A 26,839-nucleotide genomic window follows, 5' to 3' on the forward strand; every position below is an offset into this window, starting at 1 on the left:
CTCGTGTAACCACGGCAACGTGCAGCAAAATCCAATTTCGCCCTAATCCTTAACAAGACCCAATAAGGCTTGCACTGTGAAAGTGTCCCAACATGGCGCGGTAACTCATATCAATTAGCGCTAATTCTTACAATGCGGTGATATATATCGTGATCACTTCCAGGGAAAGAGGGGGGGGAGGGGGTGCGTGCTATAATTCACCCAAAATGGGGTTAGCTAAGCTGCAGCGGTATTAATTGGGTGTCCATATTAAATGGAAATACATCAGGTGAGTGAAGGAAAAAGGCGATGTGTGACTCTCTTGGCTGTTGTTGACCTATCGGAAGAAGAGTGTGCCCTTTACTTTTGCTCTTATCTATTATAGTTTTTGCTGTCGCGTGTCAAGTTGACGTATTATAAAAAATTAATCGCGTGCCCTTTCACCTCCACTGTAGATTAAACAATTTCAGTTTGATGGGATCATTAAGAGAGCACTGCATTTAATGATGATTTCTCTAAAAGGCCACAGAGATTCGATTTTAAGCTAACAGATTTATTGCACTATTATAACATATCGTAAAAAATCCAGTTACACCCACGGTACGGGGTCTTTTAAGGGCAGAAGCCGCTTCACCGCGGCGGTTAAAGAGAAATTGTTTTTGGGGTGTTAATTGAATTTGGAACCAATTATGCCTTTTTAAAATAATAATAATAATAATAATAAAATATATATATATATATATATATATATATTTGTTCTTTAACTGGACTTTTTCAACAGGATAAAAATTATAACAAAGTTAAACAATTATATTGCAAATTAAAAAAATAATTATAATTTTTATTAATATTTATTCTAATTTATTTATTTTTTTACTTATTTGTACAGTATCTCTAAAGCTTGAGAAGCTCCGTGCATTCAGTAAAAAGTCTGTTAAAAAGAAAAAAAAAATTAAATTAAAAAAAAAAAAAAAATGTAGGAGAAAATTTCCATCATTCTGATTATGCATCCAGTAGCACTTTGTATGATGGAATTCATTTTAACTTTTCTAAAATCTATTCGTTTTTAAAAGGCCAGCTGCAATTGATGGGATGGAAATGGGATGCTGTACCTTAATGCTATAGAGGAAGAAGTTACCTGAATGAATCATTGTGGGTTCTGCTCGTTCTGTAGTTTCTTTATTGGCTAATTGACTCTCATAATTCTCATTTTCATTACATCACAAATGACATCAATGTTCCTTAATCTCCCCTTCCGAGATACGGTGTGAAGCTATTTATCCGATGCCCAGTGTGCTAGACTCTTTAATTTCCTGATCCATACTGATTATTTTAATGAGAAAAAAAAAAAACTTGCCAATTTATAAAGAAGCTGCGCTGCTGAACGTAACACTTTTACAACTAAATATCAGTGGAAATATTATTATTACTGCCGATCGCTCAAATGCTTCCCATTAATACTTTAATATTACATAAGAATAATTAATATTTTTGTTTGTCACGGGACAAAAGCAGGCACTGATAGGCTGTTGCCTTAACAGCTGGAAAAAATTATTAAAAATGATAGATCTCGTGGGGTTTATTGATTATTACTAGAGGGTGAAATTAATGTTTTGTGTAAGTGGGACAGCAGCTTTAAATGAATATAAACGTAACAAACAATGACTTGATTATTTACGTTTATTTTACTCTAGTCGTGGAAAAAAGACAATTCCTTTGGATTTCATATTAGCATGTGGTTATTACCGATTTGAGAGTCGGCAAACGGCCGCTTTCTGGTATAAGGCATTTGCCTAGTGTACTTTCTTCTACGGAGTTAATGGTTGCTTAGGATAGGATCCCATAACCTGAATCTGTTTGTTATGCTCGGTAACGTTAAACTGGAACGAAACAAAGCCAAGGATCAATTATTGAATGTGTCACAAACTAGTCCAAACGATGTATGGTATCCATAGGGGGCGCCGGGCCCTTGGCAAATTAACATCACCCCAAGGAATGCTCTGTCCAGCGATTGCGTTGGGCTGTTGGAATATTCTACTGGAATTGTCACTGGTGTTGGTCCTCCAAAGCCGAGGACCCAGCATGACAGCCCTCGTTCTGCCTTGGCTGGGACTGTTTTTATTTAGCCCATATGTGCGGAGACGAGATTGTGATAAAGACGGGGCTGCTGGTCCGGATAACCATCACCCTAATGTTAACATGGAGTCTATTGTCAGGGTTAACCCACCTAGTGATACTCAAACGCCTGCTGATAAGTATATGTAGCAATTACCCTCAATAACCCACAACCAATGAATGCGAGGGATATCATCACATGGAGCGTGGCATCTCTAGTAAATGTCTTCTGCTGGAAGATGTCTGGCCTGTACCCATAACTCAATGAAATAATATTATTTGGTCAACAACGCACTTATTGTTCTCATGGCGTGGACACGACTTAGTGTAAACGTGGAGATTGACCTGCTTAGCTTTTAGGAAAACGCTGTTTCCCCATATTGAAATGAAGCTCTCCGGAAGGAAAAATTAGGATTACTTAAATAGAGCATGTAATGTGTATGGGAGGCATAGGAAACAACGGGATGTTTGTTTGTCGTAGTCTAATAACCATTCTCCCTGGGTGTGTAGGAGGTATGTGGCTTTTAGCGGGAAATGGCTTTGGCCACCTGTGAAGTGATGTCATTAAACGGCAATGCCTGACGCCAGGGGTTAGGTGATAAAGTCATCCATTTACAGAGTTGTGATGTGGAAAAGAAAAGCACGTGGAACAATGACACACATACTAATTTTCTGTTTGTGAGCCGAGTTACATTAGATTCCTATAAACATGGCTTACAATTTGCTTTCAAAGGTCTACGGATAGTCGAGAAATGGTTGGATCGACCAGTGGTCAGACGGACCCTTAATAAATCCATTTCAGGTTCTGTTTGGTGGACGTTTCTGACTTTTCGTAGTCATGGAACAGCCAATGGAACAGAAATCATGGGTCGAAGGCAGGTTGGGGTTCTCGGTAATGTTGACTGTGCAATAACAAAGTGTCATCAAGAGGTAACCCATGGGCGCAGAACTGCCAATCTACCTAAGTGTGCGTCAACATTATATTTACAAAATATAATAATCCTTTGTTAAAAGGGACACTCTGTTGCTTCAAACAACCTCACCAAAGATAGACGCCCGTTTAAGTACTTAGTAGGTACTTTATGTCACTCCCTGCGTAACCAAAGCATGAGTAGACCTCTACTGCTAGTGTCACATTTGGAGAGGTGGTGTCCTGGTGTAGATGGTTCCTGGTTTGCTGGAGATGGCAGATTTGTACCTCTGTCGGGGCAGATTTTTCTTCTGCGACGTTCCACCAGTCTTCAATGTTGGGTCCACCAAGGAGAAGGAAAGAGAGCCCTGATGGGTGAATGGCTTGGCCTCCCAACAATTAGAGGCTCAACCCCAGCTGCAATACTTGCGAATATACAGTTACACCACAAGCGCAACAAAGTGATCAATCTGTTGAGCCTCGTGCAAGCTTTACACGCCACCTTTTGCCACCATTTAAAGTAGAAAGCGATATAGCGGTACAGCGTGGCCATGAATTGTGTATCTGTGTTCTTTAATAACCTGTAATTACTGGACGCAAATATGCTATATTTTTTTTCAACATAAGGAACTGGACTGGATCAGAAAATGATGCCATTGTATATGTGCGCCCATACAGCGTCTATATTCAACAGCAGCCGATGGATGGGATTGTTGGAAAACCCCTTTCCGCGCAGCCTAAAGTTACATTTTTAGACATTAAGGTACAGTTGCCCCTATTCCTATATGTTTGAGAAAACCTTTATCTCCTCCGTATTCATCATATTTCATGTCCCTGTCCTTTGCAATCAATACTTCCAAAGCAGAGCACTTCCCTGTACAAATAGCAATACTCTTAGAGCTGATTGGACGCTTCAAGCAGCCAATCAGCGACGAGAACCATCTGACCACAGAAAAGGTGAGTAGCTACAGCTACTTACCTCAGGTTAATACTTTTATTATTTTTTGAATAATGCATATTAAGGGGGCGGTCGGGCAGTAAATTGTCCCTTGAAATGCGTTTACAATGTAGAAGGAGGTAGCGGTATAGAACATAAGAGTGTTAGATTCCTAATTATTGTTGTAGCTAGAATAAGCAATTTAATTATAGCAAATACCAATTATACTGAGAAATATAACCTTATAATTACAATTTTAAGATCCGGTCCAATTATGCCCCAACGTGAACTTCGTAATTTAATAACGGGATCTACAGAAAGCTTCTCCTTACCTGAGTCGGGGGAACCCTGCTGTGGAAAGCAAGTTGAATATTCATCCATTGCCGAAGAACCCCGCCAAGATCGCTCACAACTAATCATCGGATACTTGTAGACCCCCTTTTTGTGCCACACTTACCAGCCCCTTCCATGATTACCGCCTTGGTGCTCAAAGGGTGACCCTGAACATCAAGGGACTGGGGTTCTTTAACTATTGGCGGTGCCTCCACCTGCCTAGGAGCCGGGGATATAGATAATATATACCCCTTCTGCCCCATTACCCTGAGACTGGGCCAAAAACCCTAAGAGTTCCCAGTTATGGCTACTTCCTAAAATATTTATATATAAAGTGCAGAACTTCTGACATAACTCTGATATATATATACGGTTTATTCACAAATAATTCTTCCATTTTTATTCAGAATGCTTTATGGAAACAATCTGATTATGTTTTGTGCCCCATCATAACAATATGTCCTTTCTGTTTGCTGATTGCTTTCAAATCTATTTACAACGCAGGAAAGCTGCGTATGCGTGATTGTTAACAATTTCCCAAGGTAGATACGAAAGTAACGTCAAACAGGCCATTTGGCTGTCTCCGCCGTACACAACTTCCCGCAGTAACGTCATCAGGCAAACAATTACTGACCTTATCTACAGCTTTTCTGTTTACTGTTTTATGTCAGCGAGTAGCAAAGAAGCGACGCGTAATTTTTTGTTACCGGCAATTTGTTATAAATGTGTGTGATTGTAATTGATTTATATTTTATTTTATTTATTTTTTTCCCAACTGCAGGGAAATCGGGTTCAGAATTTAGGATCCCCGTCAAATCCTTGGTATTTATCAGCCTACCTTAAAGATTCTTCAAATACTGCTCTGAAAGGTACATGTTACTCAAAAACGTCATAATGATGATGTCATCACGTGTTGATGTGACACACTGACTGCTCGACTAGACTGTGAGCTCACAAGATCAAGGCCCGCTTCTCCTTATGTACCAGTTTTGGCACCCACTCTGAAGTGCTATGGAATCTGCTGGCGCTATGTTAATAAATGTAATGTAACGCACTTTGTGTCCTGCAAGGAACAGCCGCCGTTTTTTCTCTTTCCCCATTAGGTTGTTTCAAGCGATCGGCGTGGGAATGCGCTTATGATGTGACATTTGGCTGGTGGCTGTGCACACAGCGCCAAAAATAATTAAAGCCTATTAAATAATATACATTTATTATTAGTTATTTTATATAGTGCCATTATATTCCATAGTTCTGTACATAATACTGTATAACATAACAATTCAAGGTAAGGGATGTATAGCATCCGCTAAGGGCCCAACATGCTGAATGCACATTATATAGTTCGGCCCTAAACATATTCCCCTAACAGAACATAGAAAAAGCATAGGAAGGATCTAGCCAGGCTGTAAATGCTGCCTGAAGGCCGGGGCACTGTGGATGCCTGAGTTGGTTTTATACAGCACTAACACACACAAAGAAAGAAATCAAACTTCTCATAAACTCTAAGGTGTCAAAGCAGTCCAAATGGCAATTACCCTCTCTGAGATGCTTCCACCGGCATCATGGATTTACCATAAAAAGGTACCTATTTGCAGGGGCAGGAGGGCAATCCCCCCTCAGGTAGTCCAAATTCTTTAGGCAGGGCTTGTCCGACTTGGGATGACCCACTACCCAGCAATTTAATGCAATATAACACGATCAGGACAGGTTCCTTGTAAGCGTGAGTTAGTGTGTGTGTAGGTGTAAGTTGGGCAGGGTGCCAACCCACCCCTGCCTGTTTGTTAAATCATCTTTTTTTTTCCTTATTCTTAATTGTATTATATTTTTTATGTATTCTACTGGAACCTGTATACCAAAGACTGTATTTATTTATCTCCCCCCCCCCCTGCTCAGCTGCACCTCTGGGTTATTTACTTTAGTATCTGTTTTACTCTCGCTATCTCGTAACAAAATTCAATGCATAAAATATAGACTTCGCACAAACTCAACAAACAATTAACGCGAGCAAACGTAAAATATGTTTTGCATTTCGCGGATGTTTCAGACGGTAGACACGCAGAAATTACAGCCGGCAAACCCTTCCTCGACTATAAAGTGCACCGTGCAGCTGTCGGCAGTGCTTCGCACCCGTTTTATGGAGAAAAGAGTATATTGTTCTCATGTTTAAAGAACAGAAAACCGCGTTTAATCAGAATTAGTTAAGTCGAAAGCCATCTTTTCCTCCCGACGAAGCCGAGTAACGCGACGGAGCTCGGTTTTGGTTCTATATTAAAAACTATAGTGGATAAAATAAAAAATAAAAAAAAAATAAAAAGTCATTATATAAATGTTAAACTGAGATTCGGAGGCATGTTTTCAAAAAATCCGAAACGATGTCGGAGAAACGCATCCGACGCCTTCAGGCTCCTGTGCTCGGAATGACGATTTACAATGTATTTCAACGCGACGGTCCTGATCTATAAACTGTGCGCTCGCGAGAGATCTGAGAGAAGCTGAACACGTACATCAGGATTCCATCAACCATGTCCATAGCTGATCGCGCCGGGGCTTGGCGTTGTTTTAACCAGCCCTCGGTTAATAAATGATTTTTTAACCCATGTTTTAGAATTCCTGTTGGTCTTAAAAGCTGTAATTAACCCCTACTTTACTGAGGGTGGTTTGTGCCCCCCCAAAATGATTTTTTTCCAGCGTTTTTACGCTCTGTTATCGTAACTGTGATTCTCCTTTTTAAGAAAAATATACCAGTTTAAGATGTATAGTTCAACGTTTAGTATGAATGACACATTAAAATAAAGAACATTTTTGGAGAAAAAAAACAAAACTATTTTTTTCTAATATTTCACTATTAAAATGGTCTCCAAAAAATGGTTCGGCTGATAAAATCGCCACAAAATAGATTAATGTAAGTGTCTTAATTTTTAAAAAACCCAACATGCATAGGGGTTTTTTTTTTTTTGTTTTTTATGTTTTTTTTTTTCGAATTTACGGGTCACAAAATAGAACACGGATTCCTTTGAAACTTGAAATTTTCTAATTTTATTTTGTGACGCCTATGTCTCATTTGGGACACCAGCTCAAATTACCCCTACCAAAGTATATATTTTTGGAGAGAAAACAACCCGGAGTATTTCACTAGGAGCATTTGCACACTTATCATGCTGTCATCAATCCTTGCATTTTTTTTACCAAACTTTCCATGTTTCTTGGGATTGTTGGCGCATATTAAATGTTACTGCAGGGAATCCCACCAAAAAGTATTTAGCAGCATATCCAGGTTACAGAAGTACCCCGTAGTACCCCACGTGCATAAGATTTTGTATTTTTTTGTTTTCTTTTTTTTTTCATTTACATTTCAAGGCATGGTAGGCAGCAAATAAAGGGTTACATTATAACACACTGTACAAACAGTTTACATAATTTTTTTTTACATTTTTACAAGTATGCCAGCCTTTTGCTTCTCTGGTGCACCCGCTTTTGCGGACCACAACTCCCAGCGGATGTCGGGTATTTGTCATTGTATTTTATTTGATGCATTTTATTGATTTTATTTGTGGGGTGAGGGGCTTTGCTGTGCCATCACATCTGATCTCCTGCATAGATCAGCTGGCAACCTGTCGGCACACTTTTTTACATGTTTATGTTATTTTAAAAAAAAAAATAACTTTTTCGAGTCTCTCTTAATCGCTCGAGACTTCTGACGTGGGAGGACATGAATGGCGGTTCCCGGGGACTGCACTAGGAACTGGCAGGTAGCGACATGCGCAAGAGCGCACACTGCTACTTTCTTCATGATGTTCCATGCCATCATGATAGATTTTTTTTCATGACAACATGGGATTGTTGTGAAGGTTTTAAGAGCTTTTAATTGTAAGTTGGAACCCTAAACTTCCTGGCCAACGTAGAAGAAGATGGGGACCTTAGACCTGAAGAAGAGACCTCCTGTAGCTTTACGTGTCTTTCTGCGTTACCCAATTCCCGTTACCCAATTCCCGTTACCCAACTTCAACTTAAGACTCCGTACCGATAGACTAATGCGACTTGTGCAATCTCTGGTTTTGCCCTACATCTGCCCGAATCTACCCCTCACAGCCCCCTTATTGGAGCAGGAGGGGGGAGAGCTCCTTCTCAGATGACCCGGCAAGTGGCTTAGTTTGCTTATGATGCTGGCTGATGACCTTAAACCTAGGAGAAGGCACACATTAGTGGATAATGCCCTTCACACAAACTTTTGCAAGAGAGTTGAACAATCCGTTACCCCTATAGGATGGTGCAAATGTAAGAAACAATTTCTTCCCTGTGAGCGCAGTGGATTAGTGGAAAAGCCTTCCAGCAAAGGTGGTAGAGCTCAAGTAAGGGTTGATGTTTTTACGGCAGGTGGGACAATGGGTGGGCCGAAATTGCTCTTATCTGCCATCAAACTCTGTATTTCTTTGCTCCCAGGTCTGATTATATCAGCATTTTGAGCACCTTCTTTAAAGCGAATTTAAGCCCTAAGTGTTGCCAGGACATTGTAAAAAAAAGCTATAATCATTATTCCCTGGACGCTGAAAAACCCCATAATCTATATTCCCAGAAAGAAAACTGTGCTTATAAAACAATTATCGCATCCATCACATACGCTGAGACTTTGCAAACGTCTCCCTTGTAAAGCGTATTTAGTGATTAAATTCACAGTTCGGCTATCTTCCCGTAACTGAACATATGGGAATAAAAAAGCAAAAAAAAAAACACTCTGTAATTTGCATAAATCCAGAATCCGCTGCCTGGCACAAAGTATATAATAATAATGAAATCTTATATTTTTGGTACTTGACATATGTTTAAGGAGAAGCCTAAACACCGCAAAATCTCTACTATGTGTTCAGCCTTCAGGTTTTAATACATCAGAGAACTACAGCAAGGGCAAGTTATATCTCCGCTTGGCTCAGAAAAGTTCAAAATGGTACCCATGACTTGCCCCCAACCCCTGTCGGCCTTTCCGGCCTTCTGGATAAGATTAAGCGAGTACCTGTGAGAGGGGGAAAGCTCGGTCCTCTGGCCTTAAGTCTCAGTAATGCCCAGGGTCTGATTTTAGAACCCCCTGGTACCGGGAAGTTTAAGAGCACAAGAATCACCTGCTTTTTGGGTTGGTTTTTTTTATTTTTTTTTTTTTTTTTTGCGGCTCTCACTTTTTTTTTTGTTCACTAAACTCAGTGTGAAGAGAGAGAAACGGGGCCAGATCTGGCACTTGTACACGTAGATACATTAATACTAAAGTACTCCATCAAACCCACCCTACTGTTAGAAAGTCAATTAGAAATTAGAAAAGCAGATTTTGGCCATTAAAATAACATGAAATCACTCCTTTATCACTCCCATCACTCCTGTGTTCCAGTGGCCCTTTATCACTCCCATCACTCCTGTGTTCCAGTGACCCTTTATCACTCCCATCACTCCTGTGTTCCAGTGACCCTTTATCACTCCCATCACTCCTGTGTTCCAATGGCCCTTTATCACTCCCATCACTCCTGTGTTCCAATGGCCCTTTATCACTCCCATCACTCCTGTGTTCCAATGGCCCTTTATCACTCCCATCACTCCTGTGTTCCAATGGCCCTTTATCACTCCCATCACTCCTGTGTTCCAATGGTACGTTGTGTTCGCTGATCCAAGTTTAAGTTTAAAAGCCTAATTGATCTTTGGAATTATGTTACAGCCAGAAATGTCCTTGTTTTCCATGAAAAGCTTCTGAAAAGTGGTGTATTTTATCAGTGGTATTCAATATTAAAATCTCGGGTGAATTATCATTAATTGTTAGCAGCAAGCACAGAAAAGAATCGGAAACCGAGCCCAATTATAGCACTAACAAGCTTGGAATTTTTTAGGGAACACGACGGTGGTTATTCATCATGGATGGGGAAATTTCACTAACCTGGCCATCTCGAGCTCTGGGTCAAGCTGGTGCCTCGTATTCAATGTTACTTCTCCTCCAGGTAATTATTCCTGCTTTCATTTATTAATTATTTTTTAAATTGTTTTAATTAATTAATTAAAACATATTCATTACTTATTTATTAATTCCTTTTTATTAATTTCTATATAGAAACTGGACCGACTCGTGAGATTTTAATTTAAAGTCCTTTTTTTATTTGTTTTACATTATCAAACACATTTGGGGTATATATTCAGTTCTCATTTTTTTTATGTTTAGCGTTAATTACTTTTTTCGTTTGTGTTTCGGATTTCATGTTTTTAAATAAAACTTAATATGTAATACATATTTGGCATTCATTTTGCGTTCTGCTTTAGCGGTTTTAATAGGACATATTTATGAGGTTAAGCACTGATTTTTGTAATACTTATAATTGCATTTTTTTTATGAATGCGGTGTTACAAATTCCTCTGGAAATGAAATTACACAATTTATACGTGTTTTTATTAGTATCATGTTTCATTCAAAGCATTCATAAATCATTGTTCTATTTCCAGTTTCCGACTTCCTAAAATGTTGGTTAAATGGTTTTTCGAGGGCTCTTGGTTACTGGTGTATTTTAAAGGACAGTACCAGCAATAAAATATATATATATTTTTTAATAATTTGTAATTCGGCCTTAAAATGTGTGATTATTTCTATGCATTTTTTTATATAAATAAATAAAAATGGATACTTACGTACTCTGTGAGTAACACTAAACCTTGTGAGTACTTATAAATGGGGGGGAAAACACTTATCTGATAAAGCAGCTGCAGCCCTGCCGCTGCAGCTGCCTTCTGTCTCTGTGGTCCAACGATTCTAGTCTTTGATTGGCTGTATGAAGCATATGCAGCATCAACTGAGCCGGCGCTAGAGCTTGACTGTAGGCGAGTATCCGAGTGCCAACGCGTCTTCCGCTTGGAAATAGCTGGGGGTAGGAGATGGGCAAATGTGTATGGGATCATTCTGCAGGAACCAATCATCTGTTTCCAAAAGGGACACCATGAAATTTGCATATGATGGTCTCCTTGGGGTCATTAATTGCACTCCCCAAACATGACGGTACAGCTCTTCGTGCTTACCCTGAGTCTCTTGTGTCTGTTGATTAATGTAGCCCAGTGGAACCTTCAGACTCGTGATAAACCCCTCTTGGATTCTCTCTACACAATGTGTATTTAATTAGATGAGATTTTTAAACCGTAAGCAGAGTTCTGGAACCCTGAAGCGGAGACTGGACCAGATGCAGGTCCACAAGAACCAAGGGAACCAGAGCTTCAGAACCAAAGCAGAAGACAAATGCAGAGGCCGGGCTGAGTAGGAACCAAGCCGGGTTCATCAAAACCAAATCGTGGAGCGAGCAAAATCATGGAACAGACCAGGTCAGGATTCCAAGATGACCAAACTCGATCAAGAACCCACACCAGAGTCAAAGGAACAGCCGGGGCAAATACTAGGATGTCTACACTAACCGAGGGCAGTAAATGGAATAAAGAACCAGAACTTCTGGGTTCATCCGAGGTCAGTTAGGGGTCACGATAGTATAATACGCTCTGTGATGTTATCCTTGCGCACGATCACCAGCCTAGTCAAGCGTTTGATCCAACGGTGCCTCGTGGGACCTGACAGGTGAGTCCTAACAGGAACTCATCCACAGATGGACTCTTCATTAACTATACCTTTATGACAATTGTGCCTTGGAATAAAATTCCATTGACCCCGGACTTCTAAAATGCTCTATAAATCCTCTATGAATTGAGGACAAAAAGGTCTTTTTCTACACAGTACACAGAAAAATGCAAATTCCATTCCCAGATCTCATCGTCTAATTTTAGAAATAACAAAAAATACATTAAAGCGCTCCATTGTTAGAATCTTTTTTTTTTTTTGCTTCTTTCAAAGCAATTTTATTTTATTTTTTTTAAGGATTTGGTGACTCAGTTGTTACAACCTTGTATACCAAGCCTCCCTTTGATTTTCTTCCATAGCTAATTCTGTTTCTCGAGATACATCGTATAGCCTGGTCCCCGGCATTAAAAAGAAAAAAAAAAAAAAAAAAAAAAAAAAAAAAAAAAAAGAGAAAGAAGAAAAAAAAGAAAAAAGTTTGCAACCCAGCAATTCTAGCTGTGCACATGAGTCTAATTTTCCAATTATGTTCGTGTTACTTTGAAAACGGGTTTATTTCAACAAGTTCAATTTTATGGTTTCCTTGCCAAATTATAGAGTGCAGGATCCACAATGCGACGGCGAAGTTTTCTCGTAAAACTGTAACATACTATAAACAATGCCCATAAATTCCACAGTTTGCCTCTTTATTAACATCCTTTTTCCTGATGATAAAACAGTGAGCTGGGGCTTGCGCTCTTTTGCCCGCAAGGAGTGTAAAAATTAAGATTTAGGGGGTTTTTAGAACAGAAGCTGCAAAGCGAAGGTGTCTGCAACGCTTTTAAACCGCCAGACACACTTTTTACGATCGCTGTAAACATTATCAGGTCTTACAAAGCGCACAATCCTACCTGATACAGCCGCGCAATTATTTGCTGCGGTCCCGTTTTTGTTTCGGAGAGGGCGGGGGAGGGGGGGAGAAATTTAACACCAAAACGCGCTATTTTGATTTAGAAGATATATCTTATGTTTTGTGTACTAGTTTCATTTCAGCGACTCCATTTCCACCTTTCTCAGTTCTAATAGTAACTATTATTTTTTATTTCATTTATATAGCACCATCATGTTCTGCAGCGATGTACAATGGGTAAATAAAACATTAAAAGCAGTGTGACATACGGTATAATGATTCCAATTTAAAGAAAGGAAAGTTTAGGAAGACCCATTTAACCTCTTAAGGGTTGTCCTTAAACCCATTAAAGACAATGAATTGTGAGCCCGTACGTGTACAGGCTTTGTCATGAAGGGGTTAAACCCGATATCGGTATCAGCGTTACTATGTATATAAAAGAGTCATTAAATGTTAAGCCTGACATTGTTTGAAATACTTTGTTTTATATATATATTCTGCATGCTATATGACTGTTATGTGCCACGAATATAGCTAAACCTTTGACCTCCTGGGCATGGTCACGGGGTACAGATCCTCCTTGAATATTTTACAGAGTGACCCGGCGCATGGAGTTAATGAGCCCTTGCCTTTCAGAAAAGTTCTTTGACTTATCATTTTGCAGTGATGTGGCTTCATTCTGGTAATGGAAGTACCCCCGGTACCTTCGTTGTCTGCTAAGGGGGTCCAAGGAGTCAGTAGGAACATGAGATTTATGAGGATGGATCTCCAGCACCATACAACTTGCCCAACACAAGCTCTTCATAAATTCTACTCAGTATCTGTGTCGATGGAATGTAAAATAGAATAGAGTTCTACCAAAAAAATCTATGAAACAAAAGTGTGGCTTCTAATCTTGTTTTATATCTCTCAATATCAAGGTTACAGAATGTTTTTCTTACAGTGTGTGCCGTGATATAGGTTTACCCCAAACCTATTCCCAAAACCAAGTGTTTGCACGTCGGCTGAATGTTTTGTAAAAAAAAAATCAGTTGTAGTTTTTGCCCCATAATATATAATGTGTTCAGGCAGCTGCATATCAGCCATTTGTATTTAGTTCTCGCTCTGTTATCTGATCCCCGATCTACTAAACAAACACCCCTGACTTCTTATCATACTGCCTTGTGGTACATAATAGAATGGCTCAGTCTTAATACCAAACCAGCCACTTTCACTGACGAGAGAGAGGGGCTTTTTATCAGATACAATGGATGCCTTCAAAAATGGCCAGGATGTTCTTTTTAAAAAGCAGAAGGCAGTAGGTAGAGGAGTTGACCAGGACTTTTCAACCTAAATGACTGTTACTACGACTAATGAAAGTCTGCGGAGGAACGGACTTCGTTGGCATTGCTACAAAGAATCAGCTCAGTGTGGTGTTTGAGTTAACACTCCTAAAATATCACATGACCGACAACAACGGCAGCCATCATGTCTCAGATAAAGGGAGTTTATAAAAAAAAAAAATTTGAGAACCCCCAGCGCTGATTTTATTACTGTATACAGCGCTGGGGGGTTATATTACTGTATACAGCGCTGGGGGGGTTATATTACTGTATACAGCACTGGGGGGGTTATATTACTGTATACAGCACTGGGGGGGTTATATTACTGTATACAGCGCTGGGGGGGTTATATTACTGTATACAGCGCTGGGGGTTATATTACTGTATACAGCGCTGGGGGGTTATATTACTGTATACAGCGCTGGGGGGGTTATATTACTGTATACAGCGCTGGGGGGGTTATATTACTGTATACAGCGCTGGGGGGTTATATAACTGTATACAGCGCTGGGGGTTATATTACTGTATACAGCGCTGAGGGGGGTTATATTATTGTGTACGGCACTGGGGGGGTATTACTGTATACAGCGGTGGGGGTTATATTACTGTATACAGCGCTGGGGGGTTATATTACTGTATACAGCGGTGGGGGTTATATTACTGTATACAGCGCTGGGGGGTTATATTACTGTATACAGCGCTGGGGGTTATATTACTGTATACAGCGCTGGGGGTTATATTACTGTATACAGCGCTGGGGGTTATATTACTGTATACAGCTCTGGGGGTTATATTACTGTATACATCGCTGGGGGTTATATTACTGTATACAGCGCTGAGGGGGGTTATTACTGTATACAGCGCTGGGGGTTATATTACTGTATACAGCGCTTGTTATGCTCAAGGGGAAGGATATTATTTTTCCATGGGACCATAAATGTTTTCTATATGTGATTTTCTTCATCTGGTGAAGCACAGATCAGATTTGTTTTCACTCCTTATTTCATCAGTATGAAGAATGGTAAAGCTCCGTCCGCGCCCCTATAACGCGTTATATACAACCTCTTCCTCGGTAGCGTCACTGCCAGCCGATGTCTTCCTGCGGTTGATCTGGCCCCGTGTTGTTAAATTAATTGCTGTAACAGGGCAGACGTATTAATTAACAGGAAGGATCTGATAACCATGGTAAAAATCCTTATATCTGAGGGTTTTTTTTTTTTTTTTTTTACAAACTGTTAATACAAACCCCCACCTAAAAAAAAAAAAAAAAAAAAAAATCAAAAAGCAGGCACTGCAGGTAATTACTTTTATTCCCTATCTTAAATAAAAAGCACATGTCGCAGTGAACGGCAGTAGACTGACTCCCGACGACTCTTCCCAACCTTTCTAATAGTATTATTTAAATGTATTAATTGATATATATAACGCCATCATATTCCACACATGATATATGTAGGGGAGTTGACCCTGACCATTAACTATCAAGGCCAAGCAGAGGTCTGGTACATAGGTCATTATTCCATTGCAACAGAACAGTAGGATAAGATAACTCGTGGTCAAGGCAAGTAACTGGAAACCGGCGCAGGACTCAGGACAAGGCAATAACAAGAAAAACCCAGAAATGAAATATTGTTATATAGCTCTGGCATGCGCAATGGCTACAAGGAGATTGAGGGTATATATAGGTAAGGAGAAGGAAGTAAACACCCAGCAATTGAAAACTATGTGTCTGTTCCCCTTTAAATCTTTGAGTATTGCTCACATGCGGGCGCTGCAAGAGAAGAGAATTCCCCTCCGTATAGCCGCAGGAGAGGAGGACAAGGAAAGAAGAACAACTTGCCGTGCAACCCCCCCATGGTACCCGCCATTAGTACTCCAGCAAGCGGGACCACCGGGGGCGGCCATGACGGCAACCTAAACCAGATTGGTGTCGCGGTGATCACTGAATACATCCCTTCAACAAACCTATAAATGATAGAATAAACATAAATATTTTAGAGCTTCTCGATCCAAGGAGACACCTGATTGCCTAATGGAGTCGAGAAGGATTATTTTCCTCCTAAGTGGCAAAACCCACCAAAAATTGCTTCATTGTGGTTATATTTGCCTTCTTTTTTGGATCAAAAGCAAGCAGGGTCCGTAGAAGGGGTGAACCCGGTGGACTTAGGTCTTTATTCAACCTAAATGACTACGCTATAAAGTTACTATAAGTTCTAATACAGTGAACGTAAACTCGGATGTATTACAAGACATCAGAAAACGTTCTTTTTAATGGTTAATTAGAGAAGTAATATACTCGGTACTTGGTAGTCCTGACATATCATTCCTATATTTTTTGACCGTTTGGTTCTTTTATCTTCAAGGATAACATCGCGCTAAAAATTACCACTGAGGCTTTATAAAAGTATAGAAACGAGGTTTTTTTTTTCCCCACCTTCAAGGTACCAGATAATTATACTTTTTTGTTTTGTTTTGTTTTGAAGGCCGTTGCGGATGGCTTTAAGTCATATCAATATTTGTGGATCCAACAGCGGTCTCCGCTTGAGGCCGACTTCTTATACTTTAGTAGATAAGAAGAAAAAAATAAAAAAATAAATAAAAAAAAAAGCTTCTGTATTTGTATCTCTTCTAAGGTTCAAAAAATTCAGATTGTGAGATGCGATATCATATGCTCAAAGACGAGGCGTTAGATGATTCTCCTGGATTCGGTATTTCCAGCTGGGAGAACAGGAGCACATTGGCTGTAAATGCCTGTGAGAGGGAACTACGAATTTACAAAGCGACGGCTCTCTGCAGCCTCAGAAACCAGAGTTCAGAACGCATACGAAATGATATTAACCCCTTAATGACAAAGCCCGTACATGTACGGGCTCAAAATGCTTTGTTTTCAATGGGTTTAGGGACCGCCCATTGTCCTTAAGGGGTTAAAATAAACAACGTTCTTTTGTTATGTCCGCCTCGTAGCTCTATAGTCCGTACGGAATTCTAGGGGGGGTATCGGAGAAGGTAGCTACGGGTTCTCCAAATCAATCATGAGCCACCCTTGTTGATCTCAATAGCATCTTCACGTGATATTTCCATGGCGTTGGGGTAAGTATCTATAATGAGATATGATATTTTATAATCTGTAATACGGGGCCCAGCTGTGGTCGTTTCACGGAGAAATGGACGACGAATGGGCAACTTATAGAAAGTAAGGAAAAGTGGGATGAAAGGAGAATGTCCTTAGAGTTGGAAAGTATTAAAAAATTGTTTGTGAATGGTTTTGCTGGAAGTGCGAGTTGGAGGGAGGACTTGCATAGTATTTGCCTAACCTGTTTTGACCCCTTTCAGAGAGGGTTGCGGAGTCTCAAGTTTTAAAAAAATGGGATTCAAGTAGAAGTTGGTAAGGGGTCCGGCAGGGAGACAGTCCCAGAGTGTGAGAGAGTGTAAGCATGAGTGAGAGAGTGGGTGAGTGAAAGCTCCAACAAAATTCCAACGAAAATTAAGATCTCTTTGCTTCTTTTCTGTTTGATCCTTTGGGGTCCCATCCTCGTTTTTGGGGATTCTTACAAATTGCCAAAAATGGCACAATTAAAGCACATGTCTAGTGCTTACTCATCATATTTTACTTCTCGTTATTTCTGAAAAAGTTACAGCACTTCTTTCTTTTTTTTTGTTTCAGGGGTGGTGTTTTCAGCACAATCCCAAAAATTTAAAGTTTTCCCATCGCCTGCTAGTGATAAAGAGAACATTTTCATGTTAGTAGTGCTGAGTTCTGCCGCCTCGGCCATCGCGCTGCTTCTATTCTGTTGTTGCTTCTTCAAAAGGAAAACACTTGAAAGTGAGTATATCTTTTTTTTTTTTTTTATAATGTACTGTTCTTTCATTCCCAAGCTTTAACTTCTAGGGCACATGGGAAAGATAGATAAAAAGAAATAACATTGGTCCAAATGTAAGAATTAAGGTGGAACGTGCAATACTGGTCCTTCAACCAAAAGCCCTAGCGCTTGAAGGCCTAAGTCCAAAAGTTTGGGGTCACTTAAAAATTTCCTTGTTTTTGAAAGAAAAGAACATTTTGTAACAAAAAAAATAATTGGTAAGCGGTTCCTTTTTTTACTTTTCTTATAAACCTCGATCTGAAGAGATTACCTCCTTCTCCAGGTAAAGTTAGACTCAGGAATAGCGACGTTGGGGATCTCAGTTCACTCATTTAAAGCGGGTGGTAACTTGGTTTGTAGTTTTGTTGGAATTGATTGAGAGACACGAACAAGATGTTTCATCTTCTTACCTCAACTAGTATTTTATCCAAAAAAAAAAAAAAAAAAGCACAAAGAAAGGAAATTCTACAATTTCTATGTTTTGATACTTGCCATGCCACTCCTAAGACGGAATTCAGCCGCGTGAGCCCGAGGACATCTATCTGCTATAAATTCATTTTTATCTAATTTGTCTGAGATCTAAGCTTCCTGTGGAGGTCTTGTGATCAAAGAAGCTGATTCCGTCTGATGTTGCCTCTGACACATAATGTGTGCTGACTTAGTTCTGTCTATAAACTCACAGTGGGAGGCTGACGTGGCCCCTTTGGCACCTTTACACAGTCAACTTTTTGTTTTACCCGGGGATGTTAACAGGTACGGTTCGTATTGGCATTATGCAGTAAATAATAAGCCAACACTGATATGTTTTTATTAGGCTTACATGAGTACCATTATTTACATCGTTTAGCCCCAAATTCCCCCTCTTTCCTGCCACATTGTAATAACTCATATAATTGCAGAAGTACGGTCTAATCAATATGCGCAGATAGCAATAACAGATATTGCAGAGTCTTCACGGCCTTCGAAGAGGATGATATTCCAAAAAGTTAATTGTTGTGTAGTTTTCAGCCCAAAACAGAGAATTTAACCCCTTAAAGACAATGGGCGGTCCCTAAACCCATTGAAAACAATGCATTTTGGGCCCGTACATGTACAGGCTTTGTCATTAAGGGGTTAAGAGCAGGTATCAGCCATTCAGCCCGTGACCCTGTAGGAGTACACTGGGGAGAAGGGCAGGGGACAGGGGGGGGGACTACTTTGTCTCAAGGTCCAAAAGGTGGCAGCCCTCACCTGGGAAGCGCTGGCTGAGTGTCATGAGGATCTCAGAAATGTCACTCCAAAGCTGTGTGCAATGGCTTTTAGTAATAAGATGTAGTAACAGACATTTGCAGGCCTGTTCTTCGGATGTAATCACCTCTGAGATCTTTTTTCATTATGTGTTGGGGGCACAAGAAGAGATCGCTAGCATTTTTGGACTAAATTCTCCCGGACCTTTTCAGTTTTGATATTTATAAACAGCTGGACGTATATTCCAGGGTTGGGCCTTTTCAACCAGTATCCCAATATTATATTAGATTGTGTACTAGATTTTGAGTAACGAAAAAAAATAAATAAAATATCCCATATGGTAATATTTGAAAACGTGTTCCAATCTAGGAATATTGTTCACGTTGAATTAAGTAGATTCCGAAATATTAACCTTTAAAGAACACAATTCAGAGTGAAATTTTAATCATTCTAAAGTAAAAAAAATATTAATCGTTGTTGACCATTCATGAAGCATATTTTAGGTTTCCTACATTATGAAGAGCTGGAGGTCTTTGGCTATTACCTCTGCTTCAGATAATGAAACTTTTCCCTCCAAAAGCATATTATATAAATATAGTTTTCTTTGTTTATTTTTACAGGACTGAAAAATGGAAAAATCAGCAAATGAATTAAGAAAGCAGACTTGGCAAAGCCGATACTCATTTGTAATCTGCGTGCATGTGAATATCTTAATGCATTAAATGATCAGATTGATGATCAATTTATAATAAACAAACTGAACTTTAAATATGAATGTTTTATGTAAAATCAGCCCACTTTTATCTGAACAGAATTTTTCTCTAAAAAAAAAAATATTAAATAAGAAATCTAAATGTAAGAAATAAAATGATTTTGCTTTCGCTTAATTTCTACCATGTATAACCCTGTGTAATGCCTATTGACAAGATATATATATATATATAAACCGATGAGCCATAACATTATGACCACCTGCCTAATATTGTGTAGGTCCCCCTTTTCCCGCCAAAACAGCCCTGACCCGTTGAAGCATGGACTCCACTGGACCTCTGAAGCTGTGCTGTGGTATCTGCACCGAGACGTTAGAAGCAGGTCCTGTAAGTCCTGTAAGTTGCGAGGTGGAGCCTCCATGGATGCGTCCCGGTGCCGCGTGTTCTCCAGGTAAGTGTTGCACCCGGACATCCATGTGATGTAAAAGAAAACGTGATTCATCAGACCGGCCAGCTTCTTCCATCGCTCGGTGGTCCAGTTCTTATGCTCACGTGCCAATTGTAGGCACTTTCGGCATTGGACAGGGGTCAGCGTGGGCTCCCTGACTGGTCTGCGGCTACGCAGCCCGATACGCAACAAACTGCAATGCTCTGCGTGTTCTGACTCCTTTCTATCAGAACCGGCATTGACTTCACCGCTTTTCCTTACTTGGATCACTGCAGACCGGGAACACCTCACCAGAGCTGCGGTTTGGGAGATGTTCTGACCCAGTCGTCTCACCATCATAATTTGTCTCTCGTCAAAGTCGCTCAGATTCTTACACTGCCCATTTTTTTCTGCTTCTAACATCAACTTTAAGGAGGCCTAATATACCCCCCCACTGACATCTGTGTTTATATTTTATACTTTTTCATTACCATGTGATATGATTATAAGGAATCTGTATTATCTTGAATGCTGAAATATTTACCTTTAATTATTTGTTTCAGAGAAAACCTTTATAGCTATACTTTTACAGTAGTAACGATTATTCTTACAATATATTCCTAAAACCAATGCTTTGTTTGGGACGGAATCATCAATTAATGATCCTCACAAATGGAGATACACTCGGTAATTGGAGGATTGAGTGTAATTGGGTTGAATTTAGCCATGTTTTCCTGTAATTAGTGTGTTGGGATTTTAATGTTGGCTGTATTAAGTTTTGTTGTTTATTATATTAAATCCTAAGTGTGATGCTACAAGGCTGCCTTGGCATGACTCAGAGGAAGGAAAATCTCATGTTTAGCCTCACGTTTCCACATATAAATGTCACAAACCGGGTTTGCCAATGCCATCGTGTTCTAGAGCCACGTAAACCGCTTCCACCGATGCAAGGACGGTGAGGTAATTCGGAGAACTTGGTCGTAATATGATTTTCTGTACGCATTAACTGTCTTTCGACGTCCTTGTTCAGTTCCTTACACCTCACGACCCCAATTGCTTCAGTGACAATTACCTAGAAGAAAGTACAGCCGCGTGAGACCGTGATTTACAGCTCTGTAACCGAAGACACCGCGACCGTCCCCTAACCCTAAAACGATAAACCGTCTGCTGCTTAATGAACTGCTCCCTAGGCTGTTTTTGCGGAGGAATCTTTGCATGTCCCCCGTGAGAATGTTTCTGCCCTTGGTGAAAGTATTGTTATAACTATGACATTGTTCCACCGATATCGACAAGGTCTTCTTTACCTGCCTGACTAACCACCATTTAAATGCATCGCTGACCTTCATGGCCCATAAATGTGTTTTTTTCCAGTGAATGTAACTTATTCATATTGGTTTGCTGCATCACCTGGGGAATCCAATATATTTACATATTGAAGTAGGGATTGAATGTTGGGTTGTTCTGGTCATGACGGGGACACTTGGCTATCTTAAGCCATCTTTTGTCAGCTGGATCCACATTGGATGTGGTGCAAGGTTAAAAGTGAACAGTGCCCTTAGTGATCGTTGTTGAGCAAGTTGTCTCGAGGGTCAACATAATGGAACATTACAGGGAGAAGCCATTGGTAACAATGGAGGCCTTCAATGTATTGAAGTATATTTACTCCTGGCTAGAAAATAAGCCGTGAGGTGTCATATCTCAAGCCTTTGGGGCAAATCATCCCAAATGTTCTTATGAAGCTCTTAATGTCATATCCTATCATAAATTTGACAAAAAGGCCAGAGGAAAAATTAACATATTTTAACTATGCCATTAATTCATGACTCTTGCCAGTGACGTCTTGTGCATGGTCTCAAACCTACGGAATACAAAACAAAAACAAAATTATATTTTGTTCTAGATGGGCCATTTTTTAGCGTTCTAAAACATTGACCTTCATAAGGATCACATTATTGCCCACATTGTAACACCTGGCCGTCACAAGGTAGTGCGTGGTATTGAAACATATTATAATGTTTTATGTTTTTGAATGTTTAACGGGATTTCATTTTTGAATTTCGCTTCCCATGACAATGCTTTCCGACAATCTTTTGGCGTTTAATTTTTAATTGTCAGAAGTTAAAACCACAAAACATTCCATGGGGCCTCTTTTCCTATCACTGGGATTAATTTCCTTTGAAACGTTTTTGTTTGACAGGCAGAGTAAGAGGACCTCCCTGGAGCGGCCAAGCTCCAAGTCCAGAATGAACGTTTTAATTCTTCCATTTTGTTTTTGTTCAGACTGTAAGTCCTCCCAATGGAATATTTGACCCACCAATTAATACTAATTCAAATGGGTCATAGATTATAACCGTGCTTAACACATTTGCTAATTAGAGGCTTAAAGGGGAAACTTAATCCTAAACATCCATCACATTGTGATTGGCTATAACAGGTTAAACAAAATGTGAAAAATATTGCAGTCTATTTAAGACTCGGGTAAAAAGTTATCAGGTCGTGTACCAATATTAGTTCTGTGAATGCTCTATTTCAGCCCAGGTGTAAAGGTGAGTCAATGAAGGCTGAAACATACGTCTGGGGTTGTTGGTGAGCTTATTTCTTGGTGAGCATCTCATATTGTTTTTTCGATGGGAATGCTCTTTTTTTAAACAACATTTTTTATTTTTTATACACTCTATATATTTCCACCGCCAGGACTATATTGCACTCATGCCACCTCTTTGGGCTTCATCAAGTAACATGTCACTCACTTCCCACAGTGCCAGCTCTGTCCCAAACAGCTTGTCAGTACCATCTTTGCCCCCACACAACTTATCAGAGCCATCTTTGCCTCCTAACAGCTTGTCACCGTCATCTTTTTCCCCAGTTTCTCAATGCCATCTTTGAGCCACAAACAGCTTGTCAGTGCCATCTTTGTCCCTAAACAGCTTATCAGTAGGATTTTTGTCCCTAAACAGTTGTCTGTGCCACATTTGTACCCAAACAGCTCATCTGTGCCATATTTGTGCCCAAACAGCTTGTCAGTGACATATTTGCCCCCTGACTTTAAAGAGAGCGCCTAGAATGCGAGACAGAGCCGTAGCTAGCTTCTTTTGAGCCCTACCCAAGAAAAGAAAACTGTGCCCCCTCCACTATATTTTCATAGGTTATTTTGAGAATAGTGTCACACACAGTATAGCGGGGTAGGACAGTGTGTCCCCACAGGAGGAAGCCTGACAGCCTCAGAAGAGTTCTTCGCCTTCCAACTGGTTCCCCCTCGTGTGTAGCCTTTTGAGTTCGAGTGGCTGTGGGACTTGATCTTCCAAGACCCGGGACAAACTCCAGGTGTGCACACAGGTAGCACTTGGGCTGGGAGGCAGTAACCAGGGAAGCCGTATAACAAGCCGAGATCAGGAGCACCCCATGGGCCACCTAGGTGCTGCCCTGTCCACCATAACGGTATACATTTGTTCACCTTCTAAACCTCTTTACACTTCATTTTGGTTATGTTTTCCCTCTTCCCAATTTCTATATGTAATCTGTTTTATGTATGTGTGTGTATATACATACTCTCTTTTGTTAGTTTTTAAGTGTGTTTACAAATTACCTGTATAATTTTAAATGTACCTTCCAGCGGTTTTCCAGGTTTTTCCAGCTCACATCTCCTAAAGAAACCTTTTCTTTGTGACAATCTTTATTTTGTTGAATGGTTGCTTTGCATCTTAAAAGTACAAAAGAACGTTGCACACCACAATTTATGCAGATTGTATGCAAAAGTAATATCATGTAGCTGCATACAAATGAGAAGAAATCATTATGCAACAAAACCTTCTCTAAAGAAATTATGGGGGGAAAAAAAGAATCATTCATATCAATATCTGTCAAGATTTTTAATTAATCCTTTAATATAAAATTCTTACATTATTATACATTTTGTTTGTGGAATACATTAAAACCATGGTTTTTTCCCCCCTAAGATTATGGAAAACCGGTAAATTTGATTATTAGCTCAAGAGCTTTTAAGTAGATTCCCAGAATTTGGTTAAAATGCACTGTAGTGGTATTTTCTTGGTACAAGTTATGTTATCATTGCGAATATTTTAATAATGTATTTGTCGGGGTAAATGGGCTGAGGAGGCCGATAAGAAAGATGGCCGGGTGCTTAGTATTACGGTGAGAGCCAACCTTGTGGTCAATCAAGCAAAGGTCAATCAGACACGCGAAGGTCATGGTGGTCAACCCACTGCTTTTAGGGACATAAGGGCAAGGTTCCGACAAATTAATGACATCGACGTCTTTCCTTAGAGCTAGGCCCTAAATTCATCTTGGTTCCTCTGACACAGAATTCTTCTGTGAGTTCTTTTTGTCACATTTTTTTTTTGTCTATGGACTTTAGCTTTTATTTTTCAAATAGATGTGCATGAACTATTATTAACCCCTTAAGGACAACGGGCGGTCCCAAAACCCATTGAAAACAATGCATTTTTAGCCCGTACATGTACGGGCTTTGTCATTAAGGGGTTAATTCACACTAAAAGTGGATTCAATCAAATCGATGCAATGATTGTTTAGTATCGGTTTTTTTTTTGGTAATGTTTTGCACTGTTTACACAAATAACGTGAAACACATTAAGCTCTTATGCTTATTTCCTATACGTCTGTAATGGAAGGCGCGAAGCCTGTGTTTACATTTGCTTGGGTTGGGATTGGGATTTTGGTTTTCGACGCCCATCCCCCCCCCGGGCAGATCAGTGGGTGTGCGCAGGGCCGGCCCAAGACTTAATGCCAACGCGGGGGGGGTGGCATTTTAAACTTCGCCAACGCCATTATCTACCCTCCCTCCTTTGTACTTACCGCTAAACAGTCCTGCGGCGAGTCTCCCTGCTCTGCCACGTGCCGGCTTGTAATGCTGAGCGCTGGAAATTGACGTCACTTCTGGCGCTCAGCATTACAAGCCGGCACCGAGACAGAGGAGAGAGAGGGGCGCCATGCGGGTAAGCGAAAACCACTCAGCACCCCTCTCTCTCCTCCGCTTCAAAAAAAAAACAAAAACCCCCGCTTGGGGCGGCAAAGTGCCGCCTGGGGAAATTCCCCCACTCGGCTCCATTGTAGGGCCGGCCCTGGGTGTGCGACTACCGGCGGGGAGTATTGGTGGATTACCGACACGCTGCCCATCGATACATGTTTTGCTTTTGATTGTATGCTCATTCATTTTTTTTTGTATATTGTTAAACATATTATAACAAATATATGATTTTTGCATTTTACCAATATCATTAATGACATAAATCTGAAAACTTTGGAATATACTTGTTTAATACATCATTTCTCATATATTGGTGTGTTGTGCATTTTTCAATGTATATAATGTATTTTGTGATGTGTGTGATGATACTGTAGCACTTGAAGTTTATTCCATGATCCTTCTGACCGTTGTTTGGCTGTTATGAGCCACCATAATTAGTTTTCACCACCGTAGTAAGGTATTTAAACTACCCTGTGAAAGGGACAAAACTTATTTCGTTTTTTTTTTAAGTTATGAATAATTGTGACTTTTTAAAATTATTTTTGAGTATGCAGGGTTAATGCATTTTTTTTGCTTGACTTGAGGGTTTTCTGGCAGGTTTTTCCCCTCAAGTAGCACCATACTGGTTTTTAGATTTTTTTCTATGGTCCCTCAGAACCTGGGACCTTAGTATGCAAAGGACTTCAATGAGCATGCGCAAAACCTAGCCTACTCAAAGCCAGATGACTCCAAAAACCTTGGACGTTAGGAAATTAACTATGTAAGTTCAAGTGGAAGATCTCATTTGGTATACCTTGAAATACCCCAATGATTGTATATTTTTGTCCAAAAATCCACAAGTTTCTGTGAGATCTACCCTTGTCAAGAGCCATTCAGCCCATCTTTCCTGTTCAAATCTTAATCAGTCCTTGGTCTCATCTTCCCATCACCCTCAATCAACCAGATCTCAAAAACATACCTTGTTGGGTTGAGGTTATATCCTAGATTTATTAAGCTAATTGATCTAAAGATCCTTAAGCTGAAGGTCAAAATAGGACTACAAATATGGACCCACTCAACAGTGTTGGAAATGTTGGTAAATTCCTAAAAATTCCTTTAAAAATAAAAAAAGGAACATTCTGTGGTTCCTTTGATAACGCCATTATTCTATTTAATTCTATTGTTCCTCTCCGATCTATATTGTCATTATGGTCGCCATATATAAAAATAGAAAGATAATGCATTCACCATTTGACTGATGAGAAAACTCTAACCCCGCTAGTATATTAGGTCTACCTCATTATCTGTGCTCCGTTAAAGCCGGCACAGGACATCGAAGAAAATTATAGCATTCTTCCTCAAAAAAAAAAGCTGTTTTTCTTAGGTGTACTTTTCTCTGGATTAGAAAACAGTTTGCATTTTCAATTTCCATTTACTAAACAGGAAAATATTTTACTGGGAAGAAATGGTATTAAGAGGAAGCGATTCTCGCTTAGCCCCGAGGCCCAGTAAGCACTGGATTTGATTTGCTATGTTAGGCTGCAATCTGGATTGATACAGAGAGATGAGA

The 26,839-nt window shown here is 39.9% G+C and overlaps 1 protein-coding gene across 1 annotated transcript in view; it reads left to right on the top strand.

Moving 5' to 3' along the window:
* The window catches only part of PKHD1 (PKHD1 ciliary IPT domain containing fibrocystin/polyductin), a 174,115-nt gene extending 154,099 nt beyond the window's left edge, over positions 1–20,016 (top strand). Inside the window, exons 61-65 of the mRNA XM_053460479.1 lie at positions 3,632–3,767; positions 5,056–5,143; positions 10,139–10,246; positions 17,726–17,884; positions 19,769–20,016. Of these exons, the coding sequence (XP_053316454.1) occupies positions 3,632–3,767; positions 5,056–5,143; positions 10,139–10,246; positions 17,726–17,884; positions 19,769–19,797 (520 nt within the window). The 3' untranslated portion in view covers positions 19,798–20,016. The remainder of the gene's footprint in view (positions 1–3,631; positions 3,768–5,055; positions 5,144–10,138; positions 10,247–17,725; positions 17,885–19,768) is intronic.
* Positions 20,017–26,839: the final 6,823 nt, after the last annotated feature.

Source organism: Spea bombifrons, chromosome 3 (genome assembly GCF_027358695.1).
Source record: "Spea bombifrons isolate aSpeBom1 chromosome 3, aSpeBom1.2.pri, whole genome shotgun sequence".
Lineage (NCBI taxonomy): Eukaryota > Metazoa > Chordata > Amphibia > Anura > Pelobatidae > Spea > Spea bombifrons.